At 48.2% G+C, this 19,624-nt stretch overlaps 1 protein-coding gene across 1 annotated transcript in view; it reads left to right on the top strand.

The window, feature by feature from the left end:
- Nucleotides 1–19,624, top strand: part of DNAH9 (dynein axonemal heavy chain 9) — a 311,907-nt gene that overhangs the window by 215,667 nt on the left and 76,616 nt on the right. Inside the window, exons 46-51 of the mRNA XM_040453174.1 lie at nucleotides 670–858; nucleotides 4,486–4,721; nucleotides 9,713–9,835; nucleotides 10,806–11,010; nucleotides 12,005–12,169; nucleotides 17,401–17,541. Of these exons, the coding sequence (XP_040309108.1) occupies nucleotides 670–858; nucleotides 4,486–4,721; nucleotides 9,713–9,835; nucleotides 10,806–11,010; nucleotides 12,005–12,169; nucleotides 17,401–17,541 (1,059 nt within the window). The remainder of the gene's footprint in view (nucleotides 1–669; nucleotides 859–4,485; nucleotides 4,722–9,712; nucleotides 9,836–10,805; nucleotides 11,011–12,004; nucleotides 12,170–17,400; nucleotides 17,542–19,624) is intronic.

Genomic DNA, 19,624 nt, shown 5'->3' with positions numbered 1-19,624 from the left:
TGGCACATCCTTAAGGTTTCTTCCAGCTGTGATGTTCTCTGTTGCCGTCTCTCAAGGAAGGAAAAAGGGTCAGTCACAACACAGACTCAGCTCTACCAGATGCCTACTGTAGAAAGGAGGCCCCTCCTCCCCAGAGAGGGGCTCCCCCTTGGAGAGGAGCACCAAACCAAAGCGGGCGGTCAGAGTCAGGACATGTACCGCCATCTTGGTGCCTCACGCACGGCCATGTTTCAGTACTTCTGACTCTGGGCCTTCATTACCATGTCTGTCTCCCCGCCCACTGTGAATTATTTATAGCGCATGGGATTGATTTTATTTCTTTTCCTCTCCCCAGCATTTGGAGAGGAGAGGGGGAGGTGCATGAGCTTCTAGTATGTTTGCATCCCAGGCACCGTGCTAAGTGATTAACCGACACGGTCGTATTTAATTTTCTCCAAGCCCGCGTTCACACCCTGTAATCCATCCACAGCCCCAATAACACATAGCACAGAACAGAACAGGGTCTTGTTCCCCAAAAATGTGCGACTCCCCATGGATCCACAGGGCCACCTGAACGATGTCCCGAGACTGCTGCCACCAGACGAGCACCGTGCGTCCCGTGTGACTCAGTCCCGGGGTCTGTATGCAGCCCGTGGGATGATGCGTCGTCTGTCCTCTCTGAAACCACAGGTGAGGGGACTGGCCTCAGAAAACGTGAGGTGGGCAGAGGCCGTGCAGAACTTCAGACAGCAGGAGAGCAAACTCTGCGGAGACGTGCTTCTGACCACGGCTTTCGTTTCGTACCTCGGCTTCTTCACGAAGGGATATCGGCAGAGCCTCATGGAGGGCACCTGGCGACCCTACCTAAGCCAGCTAAAGGTGTGTACAGCCTGGATTTCTCCTAAAGCTCTACAGCCAGGGAGCTCTCCTGGCAATAAAGTCTTCTAGCTCTTTCTTGCATGCTAGCACCTGAGCATCCCCTAGTGATCTCTGGGGTCTGGGAGGGAGACCTCTGCAGCCGTGTTCCCATACAGTGCCCTGCCTTGCCATCCACTGCCCTCTGGGCCACCTGAAGACAGTGCCTCTCCCCGGTAAAAAAATTTTTTTAACGTTTATTCATTTTTTGAGAGACAGAGCAGAGCATGAGCGGGGGAGGGGCAGAGAGAGAGGGAGTCACAGATTCCAAATTGGGCTCCAGGCTCCGAGCTGTCAACACAGAGCCCGACGCGGGGCTCGAACCCATGACCCGCGAGATCGTGACCTGAGCCGAAGTCGGACGCTTAACCGACTGAGCCACCCAGGCGCCCCGCATCTCTCCCCTTTAATTGGGCTCTCCGTGGGCACTCTGGTCCACTGCCCAGCAGGCTGTCTCAAAACTGCGAACCCCAAGAGTCTCCAAAAGCGCCCTGAGTTGCCTCCACTGCCCCTGCTCTTGAGCCAAATGGCAGTGTCACAGTGGGGCCCAAGGCTCCCTTCCCAGATCTGCAACGCACCTTGTCACTGGGTCCCAGGGCTGCACATTCTGTGCCCGTGGCTCATGGACCCCCTCGTGCAAACCCTTCTCCCTCCTTCTGTCATGTATAGTCGGCCTGTCCTCCTAGCTCCCAGCCCTTCCCCCTCTCCTGAGATGGTCAAGTGAGGAAATGCCGGTTCCTGACCGAAAGGGTTTCTAGAGCCGACAGTCAGGATAATTCCTAATCCTGTCCCCTTTCCCATGACTCGTAGTCCTCAATCCACAAATGTTCACCGAGGCGTCAGCCTGCGTGTCCTCCCTAAAGGCCAGGATGGCCGCAGGAAGGTCCCAGTCCGGACGGTGGAGGAGACTATGTTCACGAAAATTGGCTGCAGTAAGAGTCAGCCGGACAGTTCACCATGTACAGGAAGAGTTGAATTCCAGAAAGCATCTGTAGGTAGAGACCCAGAACATAAAACCCATATTGTCTAGTGGTGGTTGGTTGCAGAGATCAGCTCACAAAGGCTCATTCACTCGATGATTTGTGGTTTAAAAACTGTTACGGGGGCGCCTGGGTGGCGCAGTCGGTTAAGCGTCCGACTTCAGCCAGGTCACGATCTCGCGGTCCGTGAGTTCGAGCCCCGTGTCGGGCTCTGGGCTGATGGCTCGGAGCCTGGAGCCTGTTTCCGATTCTGTGTCTCCCTCTCTCTCTGCCCCTCCCCCGTTCATGCTCTGTCTCTCCCTGTCCCAAAAATAAAAAACGTTGAAAAAAAAATTTTTTTTTAATCAGTGTTCTTATTTCAGGGGCACCTGGGTGGCTCAGTCGGGTGAGTGGCCGGCATTGGCTCAGGTCACGATCTCATGGTTTGTGAGTTCGAGCCCCGCGTCGGGCTCTGGGCTGATGGCCCGGAGCCTGGAGCCTGCTTCCGATTCTGTGTCTCCTTCTCTCTCTGCCCCTCCCCCATTCATGCTCTGTCTCTCTCTGTCTCAAAAATAAATAAAAATGTTAAAAAAAAAATTTTTAAAACTGTTACGGAAATACATACACACGTACGTACTATTACGGTACTAGGAAATAAAAACGAAGCTGTCGTTGATCTCGAACACCATGGGAAAGGAAATTGTTTTGCTTTGTTTTTTTTTAGTTTATTTATTTTGTGTGAGAGAGAAACAGAGTGAGCAGGGGAGGGGCAGGGAGAAAGAGGAAGACAGAATCCCAAGCAGGCTCCTTGCTCCCGGGGCAGAGCCCGACCTGGGGTTCAATCCCATGAACCGTGAGATCATAACCTGAGCCAAAATCAAGAGTTGGACGCTTAACCATTTGAGCCCCCCAGGCGCCCCGAGAAAGGAAGTTAATTAAAAGGGCAGCCGTCAACTGAGTGAAAAAGATGGGGAGCCCAGTGGCAGCTTAACACGGATTTTTCTGGCTTGGTTTGGGGTTTGTAGGCACTTTTGTGCTATAGCCCCTTGGGCGGTCAGGAACTGGGGGGGGGGACCTCTGGGTTTCTTCTCACGAGAATGTTTCTCGTGCATGAAATGGTCTTGAAATACCTTTCTGATCCCCAGGGTAAGGCTGGTTTAGAACTGGCCGTCTGCAGCCCTCGTGAGTGAGATTAAAGGAAAGGGGAGGGATCGGACAGGGTTTCCTCAAGTAACTGGGAAGACGGACCACAGAGGACAGAGGCACAGAGAGGTTAAAGGGGCATGTGTGCGTGAACCTCACAAACATCCCACTAAATGAAAGCAGACACGAAAGGCCACCTGTCATAGGACTCCATTTATGTGAAGTATCCAGAGTAGGTAAATGCATAGAAAGTGGATCTGTGGTTGTTGGGAACCAGGGGGTAGAGGGGAGCAAGGGAGTGACGGGGCTTCCTTTTGGCGTGAAGAAAAACGTTTCGGAACCAGACAGAGTTGATGGTCACACAACATTGTGAAGGTACCAAATGCCATTGAATCGTCCACTCTAAGATGGTTCCTTTAAGGGGCACCTGGGTAGTTCAGTTGATTGAGCATCTGACTTCAGCTCAGGTCACAGTCTCACGGTTCATGGGTTCAAGCCTCACGTTGGGCTCTGGGTTGACAGCTCAGCGCCTGGAGCCTGCTTCAGATTGTGTCTCCCTCTCTCTCTGCCCCCTCCCGCTTTCACTCTATGTCTCTCTTTCTCTCTCAAAAAGAAAGAAAGATTAAAAAAAATTTTTTTTTATTTTTAAATTTTTTTTTAATGTTTATTTCTGAGACAGAGACAGAGCATGAGCGGGGGAGGGGCAAAGAGAGAGGGAGACACAGAATCCGAAGCAGGCTCCGGGCTCCGAGCCATCAGCACAGAGCCTGAGGCAAGGCTCGAACCCACAGACCGTGAGATCATGACCTGAGCCGAAGTCGGTCGCTCAACCGACTGAACCACCCAGGCGACCCCCCCAAAAAATTTTTTAATAAAATAAAAAAATAAATGAAATGGTTCGTTTAAGTTACGTGCATTTTACCCCAATTAACAAAAATGCGTGCGTGCCCCCAGTGGAAAATAGAACTAGCAGCAGAATTGAGCTGAGAGAGGTCAACAGAAAAAGGAAAGGAGGAGCCCTATAATCCAGCCTGGAAGTGGAATGTTCTGGGCACGGAGAAAAGTAGGCACCTCCAGCTGTGTGCAAGCCGGGCCTTCATCAGCAGGGGGTGACATACGAGACAGCAAGGGTGGCGTGGGCTGGCGGCGACAGGGGAAAGCCCACGAGGCCAGGGGCCCGCGTGAGAACGAGAGAGCAGCAGGAGAGTGACCCTGTTAGCACGGGCGAGGGCAGACAGGAGGCTGCTGCTAACGTACAGATCGCCGATGCTAGAAATTTGATTTGGGCGAATGTGCTAACGAACAAAGGGTCACCGAGCCTGGCTGCTGCTGTTCACCCACCGAGAGAAAAAAGGCCCTCGGGACGTTCAGAAAACCCGCTTCCAGACATAATCGCACAGCCAGGAAAGCACTTTTCAGGGGCGTTTGGATCTGGCTGAGAAGGCTTGCCTCTCCGTTCTGAGCGTGTGCCTCGTTTCTCCCTCGTCAGGTGCCCATCCCGGTCACCCCCGCCCTGGATCCCCTGAGGATGCTGACGGACGAGGCCGACGTGGCAGCCTGGCAGAACCAGGGCCTCCCCGCAGACCGCATGTCCGTGGAGAACGCCACCATCGTGGTCACCTGTGAGCGCTGGCCGCTCGTGGTTGACCCGCAGCTACAAGGCATGAGATGGATCAAGAACAAGTATGGCGAGAACCTCCGGGGCGCCCGGATTGGTCAGAAGGGGTAGGTGGCTGAGCACGTCACTTCTGACTTTCGCCACCTGTGCAGAGAGAAGACGGATGGAGTGAGCGGGTCGTAAGACGACCCCAGCGGGTTGTCTCTACCCTCCCGGTCCCTCCGCGAGCCTTCCTGTGTTTCTCTTCCCATTTTAGGACCCCTCTCCGTGGAAGATGCCGGGGCAGTTGTGCTTGTCATTAGGAATCGTGCGTGCCCGCCTCCTGACCCATCAGGGGCCCTTTCTCCCCGCCTTCCCACCCCCCTCCCATGGTGTTCACACTCATACCTCTCCTTGGACATGACCTCCCCATCACGCTCCACCATCAGGCAGTTCTGTGTTTTATAAAGCCTCCCTCACCTTGAGCCAAAAAGTGCCTGTCTTAGCCCATCCTGGAGCCCACTTGTCTACCCGTTGTTTCTACCTCCGGCCCAGCGCCCCCCAGAACAAACCCAAACACGACGTCTCCCGAAGAATGACCGGATGTAGCAGTTGGAAGCATGGTAGCCAAGTTAGCGGTGAACCCCCGAGAGCCCTTTCACCTGCCTCGTACAGCTTCACACATTCCCGATGGGGCCATTACTACACGAAGGGACATGAGTGTCTCTGAGAATGTCTGTCAGCACCCACCACACTTCACGACCCCAGACCTTGGCGTCTCCCACCCCATGGCTTCATTAACTGGGTTAGAACTTAGCTCTGTAGTCTCTGCTCTGGATTCTTGTCCGTGACGTTAGGATACGTGAGCGGGATAGGAGGGCGCCATGGGGAAGAGAAGGAGCGACAGAGATTATTTATTGCCAGTCCTGGTGTTAGGGACCTTATCTCAAATGCTTTCCTTAATCCGCACAACTGATAAGACTAGCACCACTGGTACCATTTCACATCTGAGGAAACTGAGGTTCACGGAAGCAAATCAATGTCCACAAGAATATACCATTTTGAAAGCAGCGGACGTTTGTACGCCCACGTTCATAGCACGGTGCACAATATTCAAAATGTAGAAGCGACCTTGGGGCGCTTGGATGGCTCAGTTGGCTGAGCATCCCACTTTGGCTCAGGTCATGATCTCACGGTCTGTGAGTTCGAGCCCCGCGTCGGGCTCTGTGCTGACAGCTCAGAGCCTGGAGCCTGCTTCGGATTCTGTGTCTCCCCCTCTCTCTCTGCTCCTCCCCCGCTCACGCTCTGTCTCTCAAAAATAAACATTAAAAAAAAAAGTAGAAGCCACCCAAGTATCCGTCGACACACGAACGGATGAACGAGACGTGTCGTATCCGTGCAGTGAAATATTAGCTTTAAAAAGGAAGGCAGTTCTGACACGAACCTTGAGGACATTACGCTGAGTGAAAAAAGCCACACACAAAAGGACCCAAAAGATCTATGTTGTAGATCTGTCGGGTGCTTTTCTAGATACCGTATGGTTCTACTTGTAGGAGGTCCCTCGAGTTATCAAATTCGCAAGAGGCAGAAAGCAGGATGGTGTTACCAAGGGCTGAAGGGAGGGGTGTGGGGAGTTGCTGGTTAAAGGGTACAGAGTCTCAGTTTTGCAAGGTGGAGAACTTCTGGAGACGGAAGGTGGTGACGGTAGCATGATAATGTGAACGTACTTGATGCACCGAGCTGGGAAATGGAAATGGAAACATCCATAACTGCTTTCTTTTTTCCTCTCGCTAACTTAGAACTCAATCAAAATAGGATTGTTGCAATGATGTTACATGAAAGGATTCCTGTGCATAAAAACACACTTTACTTTGGCAGAGCTTTGCTTGAAAACTTAATCAGAATTTAAAAGCGGCTGAGATGGGAGTTTGTGTTCCGTATATTTTAAGCACAATTTAAAAATAATTAAATTTAAGAAAAAAAAAAAAAACTGACGGAGGCAGCATTTGCTTCTCAGTTAGAAACCCAGCCCACAGCCACCAAGGTGAGGTGTGGTGGTCTGGTCACACGTCCCAGACGCGGTTGCCCAGAGGTCCAGATCAGCCGGTGTTGTTTAAATCGAACACGCAATGTTACAAAAATAGTTCAAGCAAATATTGACTGCCAGATGGATCCTTTCTTCTAGAGAGGATAAGAGGAGAAATGAATCCCAAGGTACGCCCGGGTGTATTTTAACCTGTGCCATCGATCAGACTAATGTCATCCTGGCCTCTCCCCGCACTTTGATCAAAATACTCCTTTCTAGGGGCGCCTGGGCGGCTCAGCTGGTTCAGTGCCCGACTCTTGCTTTCAGCTCGGCTCATGATCTCACAGTTCCGTGAGTTCGAGCCCCGAGTCAGCCTCTGTGCTGACAGTGCAGTGCCTGCTTGGGATTCTCTGTCTCTCCCTCTCTCTCTGCCCCTCCCCTATACGCGCTCTCTCTCTAAATAAAAACATAAATAAACATCAGAAAAATCCCTTTCTAATTGGCCAACAACTGCCTTTTAGATACAAGCGTTTTTCCTCTTTGCTCGTCCTATATCCCTAAGTACCAAAAACAGTGCCTGACACATAGTAGGGCTTCGGTAAACACGAGTGCAGTTAATTCTCTGTTTTCTGTCCAACCACTTTTCTGTTGGGTGCTTTTCTAGATCTGTTGTATATTATCTGAATGTAAATATTATATTACAATGTGTGTGAAGACTGTTGGGTATGGTCTCCCTTCATCACATGAGTGGATATTTGCTCTGGTGGGTCATTTGTCTTTGAGTCTTATTTATGGGGTTTGACACATGACAGCTGTGGGGTTTTGTATGAGGGCTTTTTTTTTTTCAAGTTCATTCATTTCTTGAGAGCAAGAGAGAGAGAGAGAGAGTGAGCAGGGGAGGGGCAGAGAGAGAGAGGGAGAACCGAGAATCCCAAGCAGGCTCCACACTGTCAGCGCAGAGCCCGATGTGAGGCTCGAACTCACAAACTGTGAGATCGTGACCCGAGCCAAAACCAGGAGTCAGACGCTTAGCCGGCTGAGCCACCCACGTGCCCCTGAGGGCCTCCTTTGTGTCCAGATGTGTCATCCATTTATTCTATATATCGTGATTAGAAAAGCCTTTTTCTCTCCAGAAATTATATAAATATTCACCTAGATTTTTTTAGGGCTTTTGTAGGTGTTTTCTTTTAACATCGAAATCCAATCACCTGAACTATATTTTAGGGTGCTATTTACCTAATACCTAATTTCTAATACCTAAAATTAGGTCTGTATCTTATATAGCACCATTTATTCAATTCTCCATCCTTTCCTTGATTAATTAGAGATGACATTTTACTCTGTATTAAATTATTTTATTACAGTCTTTATTCTTCTCCATTTATATAATACTATACCAGCCTTTAATTGCTCAGCTTTGTATTTAGCAACATTTATGGTGGCAACTCGCATTACAAAAGTCATGTATCATCACAGTAAAAAGGGGGGGGGATGTTACAAAATAAAAGAAATTAAATACCCTATAATTCATCATTCAGGGGAAAACCCTAACTTTGGGGGATATGATACCCTTTCAGATTCTTCCTATATATCCAGTTTGTTCGAGTTATAGAAACTATTTTAGAATTTGCTTCTTCCTCTATATCTATATTGTTAAAGTTACCTAAAATATTTTATTTTTTTAAATTTATTTTTGAGAGATAGAGGAAGGGAGGGAAGGAGAATATGAGTGGAGGAGGGGCAGTGAGAAAGGAGGTCAGAGGATCTGAAGCAGGCTCTGTGCTAAGAGCAGACAACCCGATGTGGGGCTTGAACTCATGAACCATGAGATCATGACCTGAAGTCAGATGCTTAACTGACTTAGCCACCCAGATGCCCCTAAAATATTTTAGTATTAGCTAATATGAATACCTCCTCTTTTTCTTGGTAGCTTTTATATTTTTAATCATCCTTATTTTCTTTTAGGTTACCTTTAAGATTTATTTATGATCAATCTCCGTAGTTTTATTATTATCTATTGTTTGAATTGGAATTACATCAAACTTATCCATATATTTAGAGATCAACCTTTTAACATGCTTATTAAACTCTACATAACACTGACACTTTTGAAATAATCTGGTTTAGGCAATTGTTAAATAAATTAAGGTATATAAGTAGAGCCTGACACCCAGTCATAGAAAATTATTTTAGAAGAGTATTTAAGGGGTGCCTGCGTGGCTCAGCCAGTTGGATGTCTGACTCTTGATTTCGGTTCAGGTCAAGATCTCACTGTTGATGGGATCAAGCCCCACATCGGGCTCTGTGCTGGCAACACAGAGCCTACTTGGGATTCTCTCTCTCCTTCTCTCTCTGTCTCTCCCCTGCTCATGCATGCTCTTTCTCTCAAAATAAATAAACACTTTTTTACATAATAATACAATTTTTAGGGTCACCTGGGTGGCTCATTGATGAAGCGTCCAACTTCAGCTCAGGTCATGATCTCACAGTTCATGAGTTCGAGCCCCGTGCCGGGCTCTGTGCTGACAGCTGAGATCCTGGAGCCTGCTTCCGATTCTGTGTCTCCCTGTCTCCCTGCCCCTCGCCTGCTCGCACTCTCTCTCTCAAATAAACGTTAAGAAAAACATTAACATAATAATAAAATTTTTCAAATATATATTTAATGAGATGGGGAAATGTTTCTGATACATTTTACGTACAGGAACCAAATGATAAATGTGCTGCGTGACCTCCAATAACAAAGAGAGGTGCAAATGTAAGTTACATTATGCATGAATAATATATAGCAAAATACAAATAATAAACTCGAGAATATAATATATCCAAATATACATGTTAAACACCAAAATGTAAATGACCAATGGAAGGGTTACATTCATTTCCATATTCTTTTTTGTATTTTACAACGTTTCCTTCTTTCTAAAACTTTATGAGATCGCATAAGTATCACTTTAAACAGAGAAGCACGTGACCGCCGAAGTCATCCCAGGTAGCCGCACCTCCACGTTGGCCACTGAGGCCACGGTCGTCCTGTTACGTTTCCTGTGGATCCGCACTTTGCCACCAGCTCACACTGCCCGACTTTCTCCCCAGGTATCTCCAAACCATAGAGCGTGCCCTGGAAGCTGGAGATGTGGTGCTAATTGAAAACCTGGAAGAATCCGTTGACCCTGTCCTGGGTCCCCTGCTCGGGAGAGAAGTCATCAAGAAAGGACGGTACGACTTAGCCATGTTGTTGATCCTGTGTGAGGAGCTGGATGGTAGCCCCAGGTAGAACCGTGAGCAGATCTGCTCTGCCCAGAACATGTTCTCCTTAACTCCCGTCAGGTGGCTCCGACGGGACCCAAGGGGAACACTCAGCTGCCCTTGACTCATAGAGACAGTTTCCTGGAATCACTAAGCTCCCATCCTGTCACGTCCTCCTCGACTTCCCCCTACATGTTAGCGGCGCACTGTTTTGGAAGAACTTTAGAAGGAAAGCGGTCAAAACGCAGACTGACTCGTAAGCATGAGTCATTTTTACCCAGGCCAGACTTCTGGGTTCTGAGAACTCGGTTCTCTGTCCATCTGTTGAGTCCCGGTGGCTTTGGGGGCTGGTAAGTGGTCAGGGGCTCAGCAAGCGTCTGGCAGGAGGAGGGACACGAGAGAGGTAATTATTATGATGGGTTGCTTCATTCCAGAGCTTCACCCACTGCCCAGGCCATAAATACCCTTTCCATGTCCTTAGTATGTGCTCACTTACCAAATTAACCACCTTAGCAGTTACTCTCCATCAGCCAAAAAAGAAAAAGGGCCCCATCGCTGCTAGCCCAGAAGGCACCTTTCTGCAAACTTAGGGTGCCCTTTCCTGCAAACACTTCACTGCCATCTGCTGGGCACGTTTCATAACGTACTCACCTCCCTGGGCAACTCCCTGGATGCCTCTCCCTGTGGTGGCACATGCAAAATCCAACATGGTGGCCGTGGGAGAAAGTCTCCCACCCTCCACCCCCGTCCCAAGCCACATTAAGGCAAATAAGAATCTTGGCGTTCAGGCTAGACCTGCTTGAGACGAATCCGAATGTGGCTATATTGTTTGCTATGATCTTACAAAAAAACAAACAAACAAAAACCGATCTGGAATTGTGTCCCCAAACCAAATCTCACAGGAAGGCACCCCACCTTCACATGACCCTTCGTGTTCCAGATTCATCAAAATCGGAGACAAAGAATGTGAATACAACCCCAGCTTCCGGCTCATCCTTCACACCAAGCTGGCCAATCCTCACTACCAGCCCGAGCTGCAGGCTCAGGCCACCCTGATCAACTTTACGGTGACCAGGGATGGCCTGGAGGACCAGCTGTTGGCCGCCGTGGTCAGCATGGAGAGGCCGGACCTGGAGCAGCTGAAGGTTCGTGGGGGATCCACCAAGGAAGGGAAGAAGAAAATGCTCTGTGACTGCTTCGGTGATGTAACAGCACAGAGCCTGCTTGGGATTCTTTCTCTCTCTCATTCTCTCTCTCTCTCTCTCTCTCTCTCTCTGCCTGCACTCACTCTCTCCAAATAAATACATAAACTTAAAAAGAAAAGAAACAGAAGATGAACAGAGTAGCTGCGGCTGGGGCCCCCAAAAGGAAGGAAGATTGTTCTTTCCAGGGCTCGAAAAGCAATAACCCCATGCAGTACAAGGGCAAAGAAATGACAGCTGCCTGAACTCACGCGTGGGGGGGGGGGGGCGCCCGAGTAGCGGCATAGTGCTTTAGGGTATGGAGTCTAATGATCAGGAAGGGAAGACGAGGGGAGATCAGCTTGGACCCCGGAGCCCCACTCCGACTTTAAAGAAGGCTCCAGCGATGAGCTTGTCTAAACTTGTCAGTTTCTGTTGATTTTTTTTTTTTTCCAAGTAAAGAGCATCTACAGGAGAGCCATTCATTTGGGGCAGTAAAGAGGTAACAGAGGTGACCTTCCAGAGAATGAGAACTTGACCCTACCCTCTGACTAGTCACACAAATAGTTTCCACTGAGGGAACACGCTATGTGCCAGCACTGTGTTTTCTCCTCTGAGAAGGGGCTGCGGCCAGCCAGCCAAGGTTATGGACACATTAAGAAGGTGCCTCAGGGGCACCTGGGTGGCTCGGCCAGTTGAGCGTCTGACTTCGGCTTGGGTCACGACCTCGCGGTTCGTGAGTTCGAGCCCCGCATCGTGCTCGCTGCTGTTGGTGCAGAGCCTGCTTCAGATCCTCTGTTGCCCTGTCTCTCTCTGCCCCTCCCCTGCCTGTGCTCCCTCAAAAACAAGTAAAAACGTTAAAAAAGAAGACCCCGTAGCATTTATCTGTTCAGACCTACGCCAGGCATAGGGTGTGCTGGGCTCCTGCACCTGACTCCCCCTTGCTCTATGTTTGCAGTCAGATCTCACCAAGCAGCAGAACGGGTTCAAAATCACCCTGAAAACACTAGAAGACAACCTGCTTTCTCGCCTCTCTTCAGCATCTGGGAACTTCCTGGGGGACACGGCCTTAGTGGAGAACCTGGAGACCACCAAGCAGACGGCCGCGGAAGTCGAGAAGAAGGTAAAACTGCCTGGCAGCGTTCCCAGGTAGCGTTGGTAGGTTCCCACATTCCTTCCAGAAAGTCAAGGCGGGCAGGATTCCTGAGATCACCACCTCACGCCGTGCATCAGGGAGTTCCCGCCTTCTGGGCAAGGAGTTTGACCCCTCAACTCCACAGACATTTGGCGAGCGTGACCTCTGTGCCTGCTGAGAGTTTGCACACTTGCCCCGAGGCTAAGGAATCGCACCCCTGTGCGCCGTGAGCGCTGGCTGGCTCACTGTCGCTCCCTGAGAAAGCCCGCCAGCCGGCAAAAGTCTCGCAAGTCTGATTGCAATGCGAGCAGCTTCCGTGGCTGCTCAGGAAGGCCAGCGCTCAAAAACGGCTATCATCCCGGGAAACTCTGGGGTCTCTAGCTTCCTTCCTTTGCCTCACATTGTCTGGAAGGCTTTTATTCCCCCCTGTGGGAGACGGGAGGACAGGATTTGAGGGCGTCCGAGCCCCTCGCCCTTCGCGGGGAGGCTGCTGAAACTATACAGGCTCTTTTTCATCCCCAGCCCTGCTCTTGGGTCAGAGGAGCAATGAAGATACTGGTTCTGAGCAGGATAAATGAGTCTGTAACAGGACACCTCTGAGGGAAGGCACTGTTGGTCAGATTAATTGGGATTTCTCCACATATCAAAGCCGTTGTTGTGGGTCGGGACAGCGCAGGAAAAATGAGAGGTGATGACGGGTGGTGTAGGTAGACCAGCTCATGCCCACACTGGGGTAAGAGACAAATGAAGTTGGAATGGGAGCCTGAGAGCAGGAAGGTCCAGGTTCACATTGTCTCTGTGGCCGCTGCTTGGCCACCAGGTTCCACTCCTGGTTCTCTGTGGCCTCCATATCTCTAGAAAAGGGAGTGCAGAATTTGTATAGTAATTGTGTACAAGTCCCCCTGTCTTGGGTAGGAGAGATGGGGCCTGGGGGGACAGAACCCAACTCACACATGGGGATATATGGGTAAAGTTTTAGCCCAGGAAACATCTCAGATTCCAGGAATAAACACCTAGATAGGCATTGATGCCAGTAACTGAAAGATGAGAGCAGAAATGGATCTGGGGATGAGGAGACATTATTAGTTTCGTTTGTGTTGCGTTGAGTTTGGAACGCCTTTGGGCCATTCACATAGGTCCCTTCCTTGAGTTTCCAGATAAATGACCTTGGTTGGTGCTAAGGTACTAAGAGTCATCAACAAGTAGTTGATCATTGAAACTGAGAGCAGAGGAAATCATGGGGGAGATGTGTGTGCAGTGAGGAGACTGAAGAATAGAGCGTTGAGAAGAATCCTGAGACGTTTTAGGAGAAATACAGAACGTGTCGACTGTGGAATAGAGCAGACAGATGGGAAGAAAAGCAGGAAAATAAGGGATTGTGAAAGAAAGCATCTCAAGAGGGTGTGCCGGTGACGTTGAATGATGCTGATGACTCAAACAAGGTATGGCTGGGATGTGGCCACTGAACTTTGCAGAAAGGAGTCATCGGTGATCTTGGGGAGAATGGTTTCCGTGGTGTCGTGGAAGCAGAAGTCAGACTGAATTAGAATGAGAGCAAATGGGATCAGAAAAAGGGAAAGAGACTATAAGCTACCCTTGAAAGAAGGCAAACTGTGAAATGGCAGAGAGAGAAAGGATTGCGACTTAAAGGAGACATGGGTCCCGTGAGACGGGAAAGATTGGGTGTGGTAAGATCTTCACCGGAGGTGGGAGGATGCCTGGTTTGTAAAGTAAAAGCCACAGTTGATAAGAGAAGGTGAATTTACAGGAAAAAGAAGGAACAATTAATGTAACGGGGTACATGAGAAAGTCAGAGGAAATCTAATTCAGGTCACAGATGATGAGCTTGTCTTTGGAAAGATGGAGAGCTAGTTCCAAAGTGATAGGGGTTGGGGGCAAGCATGAGTTTAGAAATGAGATCCATGGTCCATGGATTCATCCAGGCAACTGAGGTAAGGAGACAGAAACTTCAAGGAATCAGAGGAGAGGCAGAAATTAAGGAAATTCCTTCCTGATGGTCTCTCTATAGACGGTGAAACATGAGTCACATTCACCTGCGGAGAGTGAAGGAGTGGTAGTGAGGCAGGCGGTTTGGGGAGAGGAGTGAAGGTTTACTGAAATAAGAGTAAAAGTTAATTCAGGAAATATAATTAGTGGACAGCATTAGGAACCCAGGTGAGCTTGAAAAGGATGGATCTGTGATAACACCATTCTGAGTAGCTGTTTTTGTTCAGTCCACCCCCTTCCGAAAAGCTTTGTCTTTAGCTACTGAATTTAACTGATTTACGTTTATTAACATTATCAATAGAGTGAATTTCTTTCTACTGCCTTCATTTGTATTTTCTATTAAACATGCTTATTTGTTTTTTTCTCCCATCTTGATTTTTCATCATTCTCATCTTTATCCTTTCCTGATTTTAAAGTTAACTTACGGGGCGCCTGGGTGGCGCAGTCGGTTGAGCGTCCGACTTCAGCCAGGTCACGATCTCGCGGTCCGTGAGTTCGAGCCCCGCGTCAGGCTCTGGGCTGATGGCTCAGAGCCTGGAGCCTGTTTCCGGTTCTGTGTCTCCCTCTCTCTCTGCCCCTCCCCCGTTCATGCTCTGTCTCTCTCTGTCCCAAAAATAAATAAACATTGAAAAAAAATTTTTTTTAAAAATAAAGTTAATTTACTTTGGGGATACCTGGGTGGTTCAGTCACTTCAGTAGAGATCTGACTCTTGATCTCGGCTCAGGTCATGATCTCACATTTCATGAGATTGAGCCCCATGTGGGGCTCTGCACTGTCCATATGGAGCCTGCTTGGGATTCTCTCTCACTATCTGACCCCCCCCCCCTCATGTGCACATACTCTCTCTTGCTTGCGCTCTCTCTCTCTCTCAAACTTAAAAAGAAAGTTAATTTATTTTATTGATTAACCTTGTTTCATTTATATATGGAAATTATATTTCATTTTATATAACTTAACAATATATATACTGATTTAACAAAGTCTAATATAAAGGGCTATATGGCCTCTCCCAAGACAATATAAGGACTTTAGAATACTTTGATCATCCTTTTCCATCTTCTGTTACTGTTTTATAATATTTTAGTTCCACCTTCTACTTCCTTTTCCTATGGTGGTCATTTTTTTTTTAACATTTCTTTTCTTTTTTTTTTTTTTTAACATTTATTTTCAAGAGACAGAGAGAGACACAGTGTGAGTGGGGGAGGGACAGAGAGAGAGAGGGAGACACAGAATCGGAAGCAGGCTCCAGGCTCCAGGCTCCAAGCCATCAGTGCAGAGCCCCATACAGGGCTCGAACCCACAAACCGCGAGATCGTGACCTAAGCCGAAGTCGGACGCTCAGCAGACAGAGCCCCCCGGGCGCCCCTATGGTGGTCATTTTTAGAGCCCTTGTTATTTAGATTAACCACATATTTAAGAAATTCTCAGATCTCATTTCCCCCTTTTAATGTGATCTTCTAATTGAGGCAAATAATTATTTCTTCAAAGGTCTGTGGACAGTAAACTTTCTTTGACATTGACTGCTTCTTCTAAAAGCTCTGGTCTTTCACCGGATCGGAAAATTCTCAACCGTTACGCCTCCAAGTGTTGCTTCTCCCTCGTTCTCTCTGTCCTGTATCTCTGTTAAATGTATTTTGAATCTTCTCTTTCTGTCTGCCAAGTCTCACAACCTCATACATATTTTTCATCTTTTTCTTTTCTCTCTGAGCTACCTTTGTTCCAATTTCCTCAGATCTGTCTTCTAGTTTTCATCTTCTCCTTCCAGCACTGGTCCATTATTTAACCTGTGCACTGGGTTTTTCATTTAAATAACTGAATTACTTTAAAAAGTCCTAGTGAGTTCATTTTTTTTTCTAGGTAATAGCTGCTCCTCTTTCTAATGTCCCGATTTTATGTTTTTCTTCAGCTCTACTGCTTTTAAACCGAAATAGTTAATGGTGAGTTATAGATTGTTCAGGGATCTTCAGCTCTTGGGATGCTAATCCTCCTGGGAATTTGGGGGGAGTAGAGTCTCCTTTTCCCCCTTGGTAACACTTCCTTCTGAAGTTCCTAATTGTTTATTGCAAGCTGATCTTTGAAAAGGATCGTTGTGGTTTGTTTTTTTTTTCCTGTGAGAGTCTCAGAAATTCTCATTAGTTTCACTCGTCTGGAGCATAAGGCAGGTCATACTGAGGCTTGTATTTAGTGGCCTCTTCTTTCAGACTCCCTCTCTGACACTTGGGTCTGTTTCCTCATTTTTACCTGTGATAAGAAATTTTCTGATAATAAACTATTCCATTGAAAGAGATCCTCTTTCAACCTAGATGGATCTAGAGACTTGAATGCTAAGGGAAATGATCAGAGACAGATAGATACCCTATGATCGCACTCATATGTGGCGTTTTAAAAAATGAAACAAAAAAGAGAGACAAGCCAAGAAACAGCCTCTTGACTGTAGAGAACAGACTGATGGTCACCAGAGGGGAGGTGGGGGTGGGGGTGGGGGCAGTAGGTGATGGGGCTGACATCACACTTATCTTGATGAGCACCGGGTGATGTATGGAAGGGTTGAGTCGCTGTATTGTACACCTGAAACTAATATCATGCTCTGTGTTAACTATACTGGAATTAAGGGTTTTTTTTACTAAAAGGAAAGATCCTCTTTGTGAATTTACATATGAACTCTTTCATAAAAATTAAAACAAAATTCAATGTATGCTGTTTTCACTGGACTTTCACTGCCTGTAATACTGGTTTATTTTCAAGTAATATATGCATGTGTGTGTGTGTGTGTGTATGTGTGTGTATTCTCATGCTTGTGAAAGATCACCTCCTTTCTCACTGATGCTCTATTAAAAAAAAAAAAAAAAAAAAAAGCACACACAGCAGGGGCGCCTGGGTGGCTCAGTCAGTTGAGCATCCAACTTTGGCTCAGGTCATGATCTCATGCATGGTTCATGGGTTCAAACCCCGCCTCAGGCTCTACGTGGACAGCTCAGAGCCTGGAGCCTGCTTCAGATTCTGTGTCTCCCTCTCTCTCTGCCCACCCCCACTTCAAAAATGAATAAACATTAAAAAAAAAAACCACAGCAGCTTCCTAACATTCTAGCTGCTATCCCCACCCACGCCCACCTGCCCCACACACAGACACGGTGTGTGTGGACACAGAGAGGCCAGGCTGATGGGTTGGTTGAATAGCGGTTGAACGGACCGCTATTTCTTTCCCTACCAGGTCCAGGAGGCCAGGGTGACGGAAGTGAAAATCAACGAGGCCCGCGAACACTACCGGCCCGCAGCCACCCGGGCCTCCCTGCTCTACTTCATCATGAATGACCTCAGCAAGATCCACCCGATGTACCAGTTTTCTCTCAAGGTGACCTACACCTGTGGGGTTTTGCATAAACCTGGTCATACAGCCACCCAGCTGTCCGGGAGGGCTTACCCGTGGGCTCCATTGGCTACGGCCGGTCTATCAGATCAAATCCGGGGGACCCGTGATGGTACCTTCAGACCCACCTTACAGTCCTCATCTCTTTAACTGGGTCACTCAGGACTCACGGGTTATTCCCGCAGGATCAGGAGCTGTCCCAGCCTCACTCACTCAGGCGACATGGTGGGTGCTAAGCTTACTGAAGGCAAGGAAGAGAACCAAGAAATATCAGAAGTGGCCCCTGCCCCCCAAAAGAGCTTAAAGTACGATAGGGACGATCACAGGTGTGCATGTCTTTCATAGGGGTTAAAGACCAAGCAATGGCGTCAGTCCAGCCTTCAATTAGTTTCCTCGCTACCCTAAGTTCCTCCAGGCGACTGCTTTATGGTTGCCGAAATATTTCTAACACCAAAGGTGTTAGCACATTGTAAGTGCTGACTGCTCTTAACTTACTTATGAAAAAATAAAGCCCTATAAATTTTAAGTGAATCGATGAAAGTCTATCTTTCCCCCGTAGGGTATGCACAGTTGAAGACACATTAGGGATAGTGCAGCATTTCTGAACAACCTCTGTGGTTCGACCTAACAGACAGAGGATGGACACACACACACACACACACACACACACACACACTTACACAGTCAGAGCTTACCCCTCATTCTGCGAAGGGGAACACTTGATGGAAGTCAAGGTGTGGGGACGGAGGTGAGCAGGTGAGAAATCAGGAGGTCTCAAGTCCCTGGGGCTCATTCAATGGTGGATGGCATTGTACCGTTTCCGGGTCCCCTTCCCTCAACTCAGAGTCTCTGCAGACGAAAGGAATTGTGTTTATATTTTATGCGCTTAAAAGCAATCTAATGCTTGGCCTCGTATTCAGGTCAAAGCAAACGATGAAAGAATTACGAGATGTTTTAAGACAGCGTAAGAGTTAGCATGGTAAGCAGAATAGCTATAAGAGGGCTCCCCAGTTCTGAGAGTGGCTGAAAAGAAATCAAATGAAACCCAAGAAAAGATGTGTTCGGAAACCTGGGGAAAGTTGTTTTGCAGCAATAACACCCTGATCGAGGCTTGTGTTGTCATAGAAGCACTGTTTTTTTTGGGGGGGGAGGCATTTGGCCCCCATACTGTTATTAAGACTTGCCAACCAGCTTGATCATCGAAAGCAGATTTAAATGCTTAATGATAAGAAGGTGCAGGGTCTTCAGAGGGACCGAAACAACAGTAGACTTAGAAACCTTGTGCGATGGGAAGAAAAACCAATCCCTGGGGTCTCCACGATCTTGGCTTTTGTCTGAGGTTGGGTTTTACGGTCGCTGTTCCAGCCACAGATCCCTGTTTCCCAAATGGCTCTGAGCAGGAATATGTCCAAATGTGTCTCTTGGCTTTTACACACCCAGACAGTCTTTAAGAGCCAGTTTTGAAAAAGCCGGGGAGCTCGTACCAAGGTTAAGATGGAACGGGGGTGCATTGTCATTTTTCTCCAGAACTCAGCCAAAGGCTAAGAGAGGGATAATGAGGCTTCACTGGCCGAGGGCCAGGGGGTCCTGAGAAAGATAAGACCACTGGCTGGAAGGCCTATGTCCCTCTGTTTTGTGTCTTCTGTGCAGGGGGACAGCTGGAGGAGGGACCTTGCTCAGAGAGGTGGGGAAGGGAAGAATCAGACAGAAGCAAAGAGCACAGAGCTCTGATCTCAAACCGAAGGCCTGTTGACCTATTTTCAGAGGGCTTTTCACCCTCCTTGGTGGTGAAGATCCAAGATTCGGGACAACCACTAATCCAGATGCCTGGCTTCCCGTGAAAGTGTGTTGGATTTCAGTACTGAGCCCCCATTCCTTCCACACAGTAGAAGTTGGCTGGAGCTAAGGGGATGGGTGGCTCCTCCAGGATCAGCTTCTGCCTCCCTCTGGCCACGTTCCTTCCCCTCGTCCCCGTTTGGTCTTACACACCTGGCCCCTGAGGCATCTGAGTTTGAGACCCTCGGTCTGGAGCATCTCTCATGCTTTGCCCAAGCTCTTTAGGGCACTA

The sequence above is a fragment of the Herpailurus yagouaroundi genome, unplaced genomic scaffold (genome assembly GCF_014898765.1).
Source record: "Herpailurus yagouaroundi ecotype Mexico unplaced genomic scaffold, PumYag 208, whole genome shotgun sequence".
Lineage (NCBI taxonomy): Eukaryota > Metazoa > Chordata > Mammalia > Carnivora > Felidae > Herpailurus > Herpailurus yagouaroundi.
This window is presented reverse-complemented; position numbering and strand designations above follow the sequence as displayed.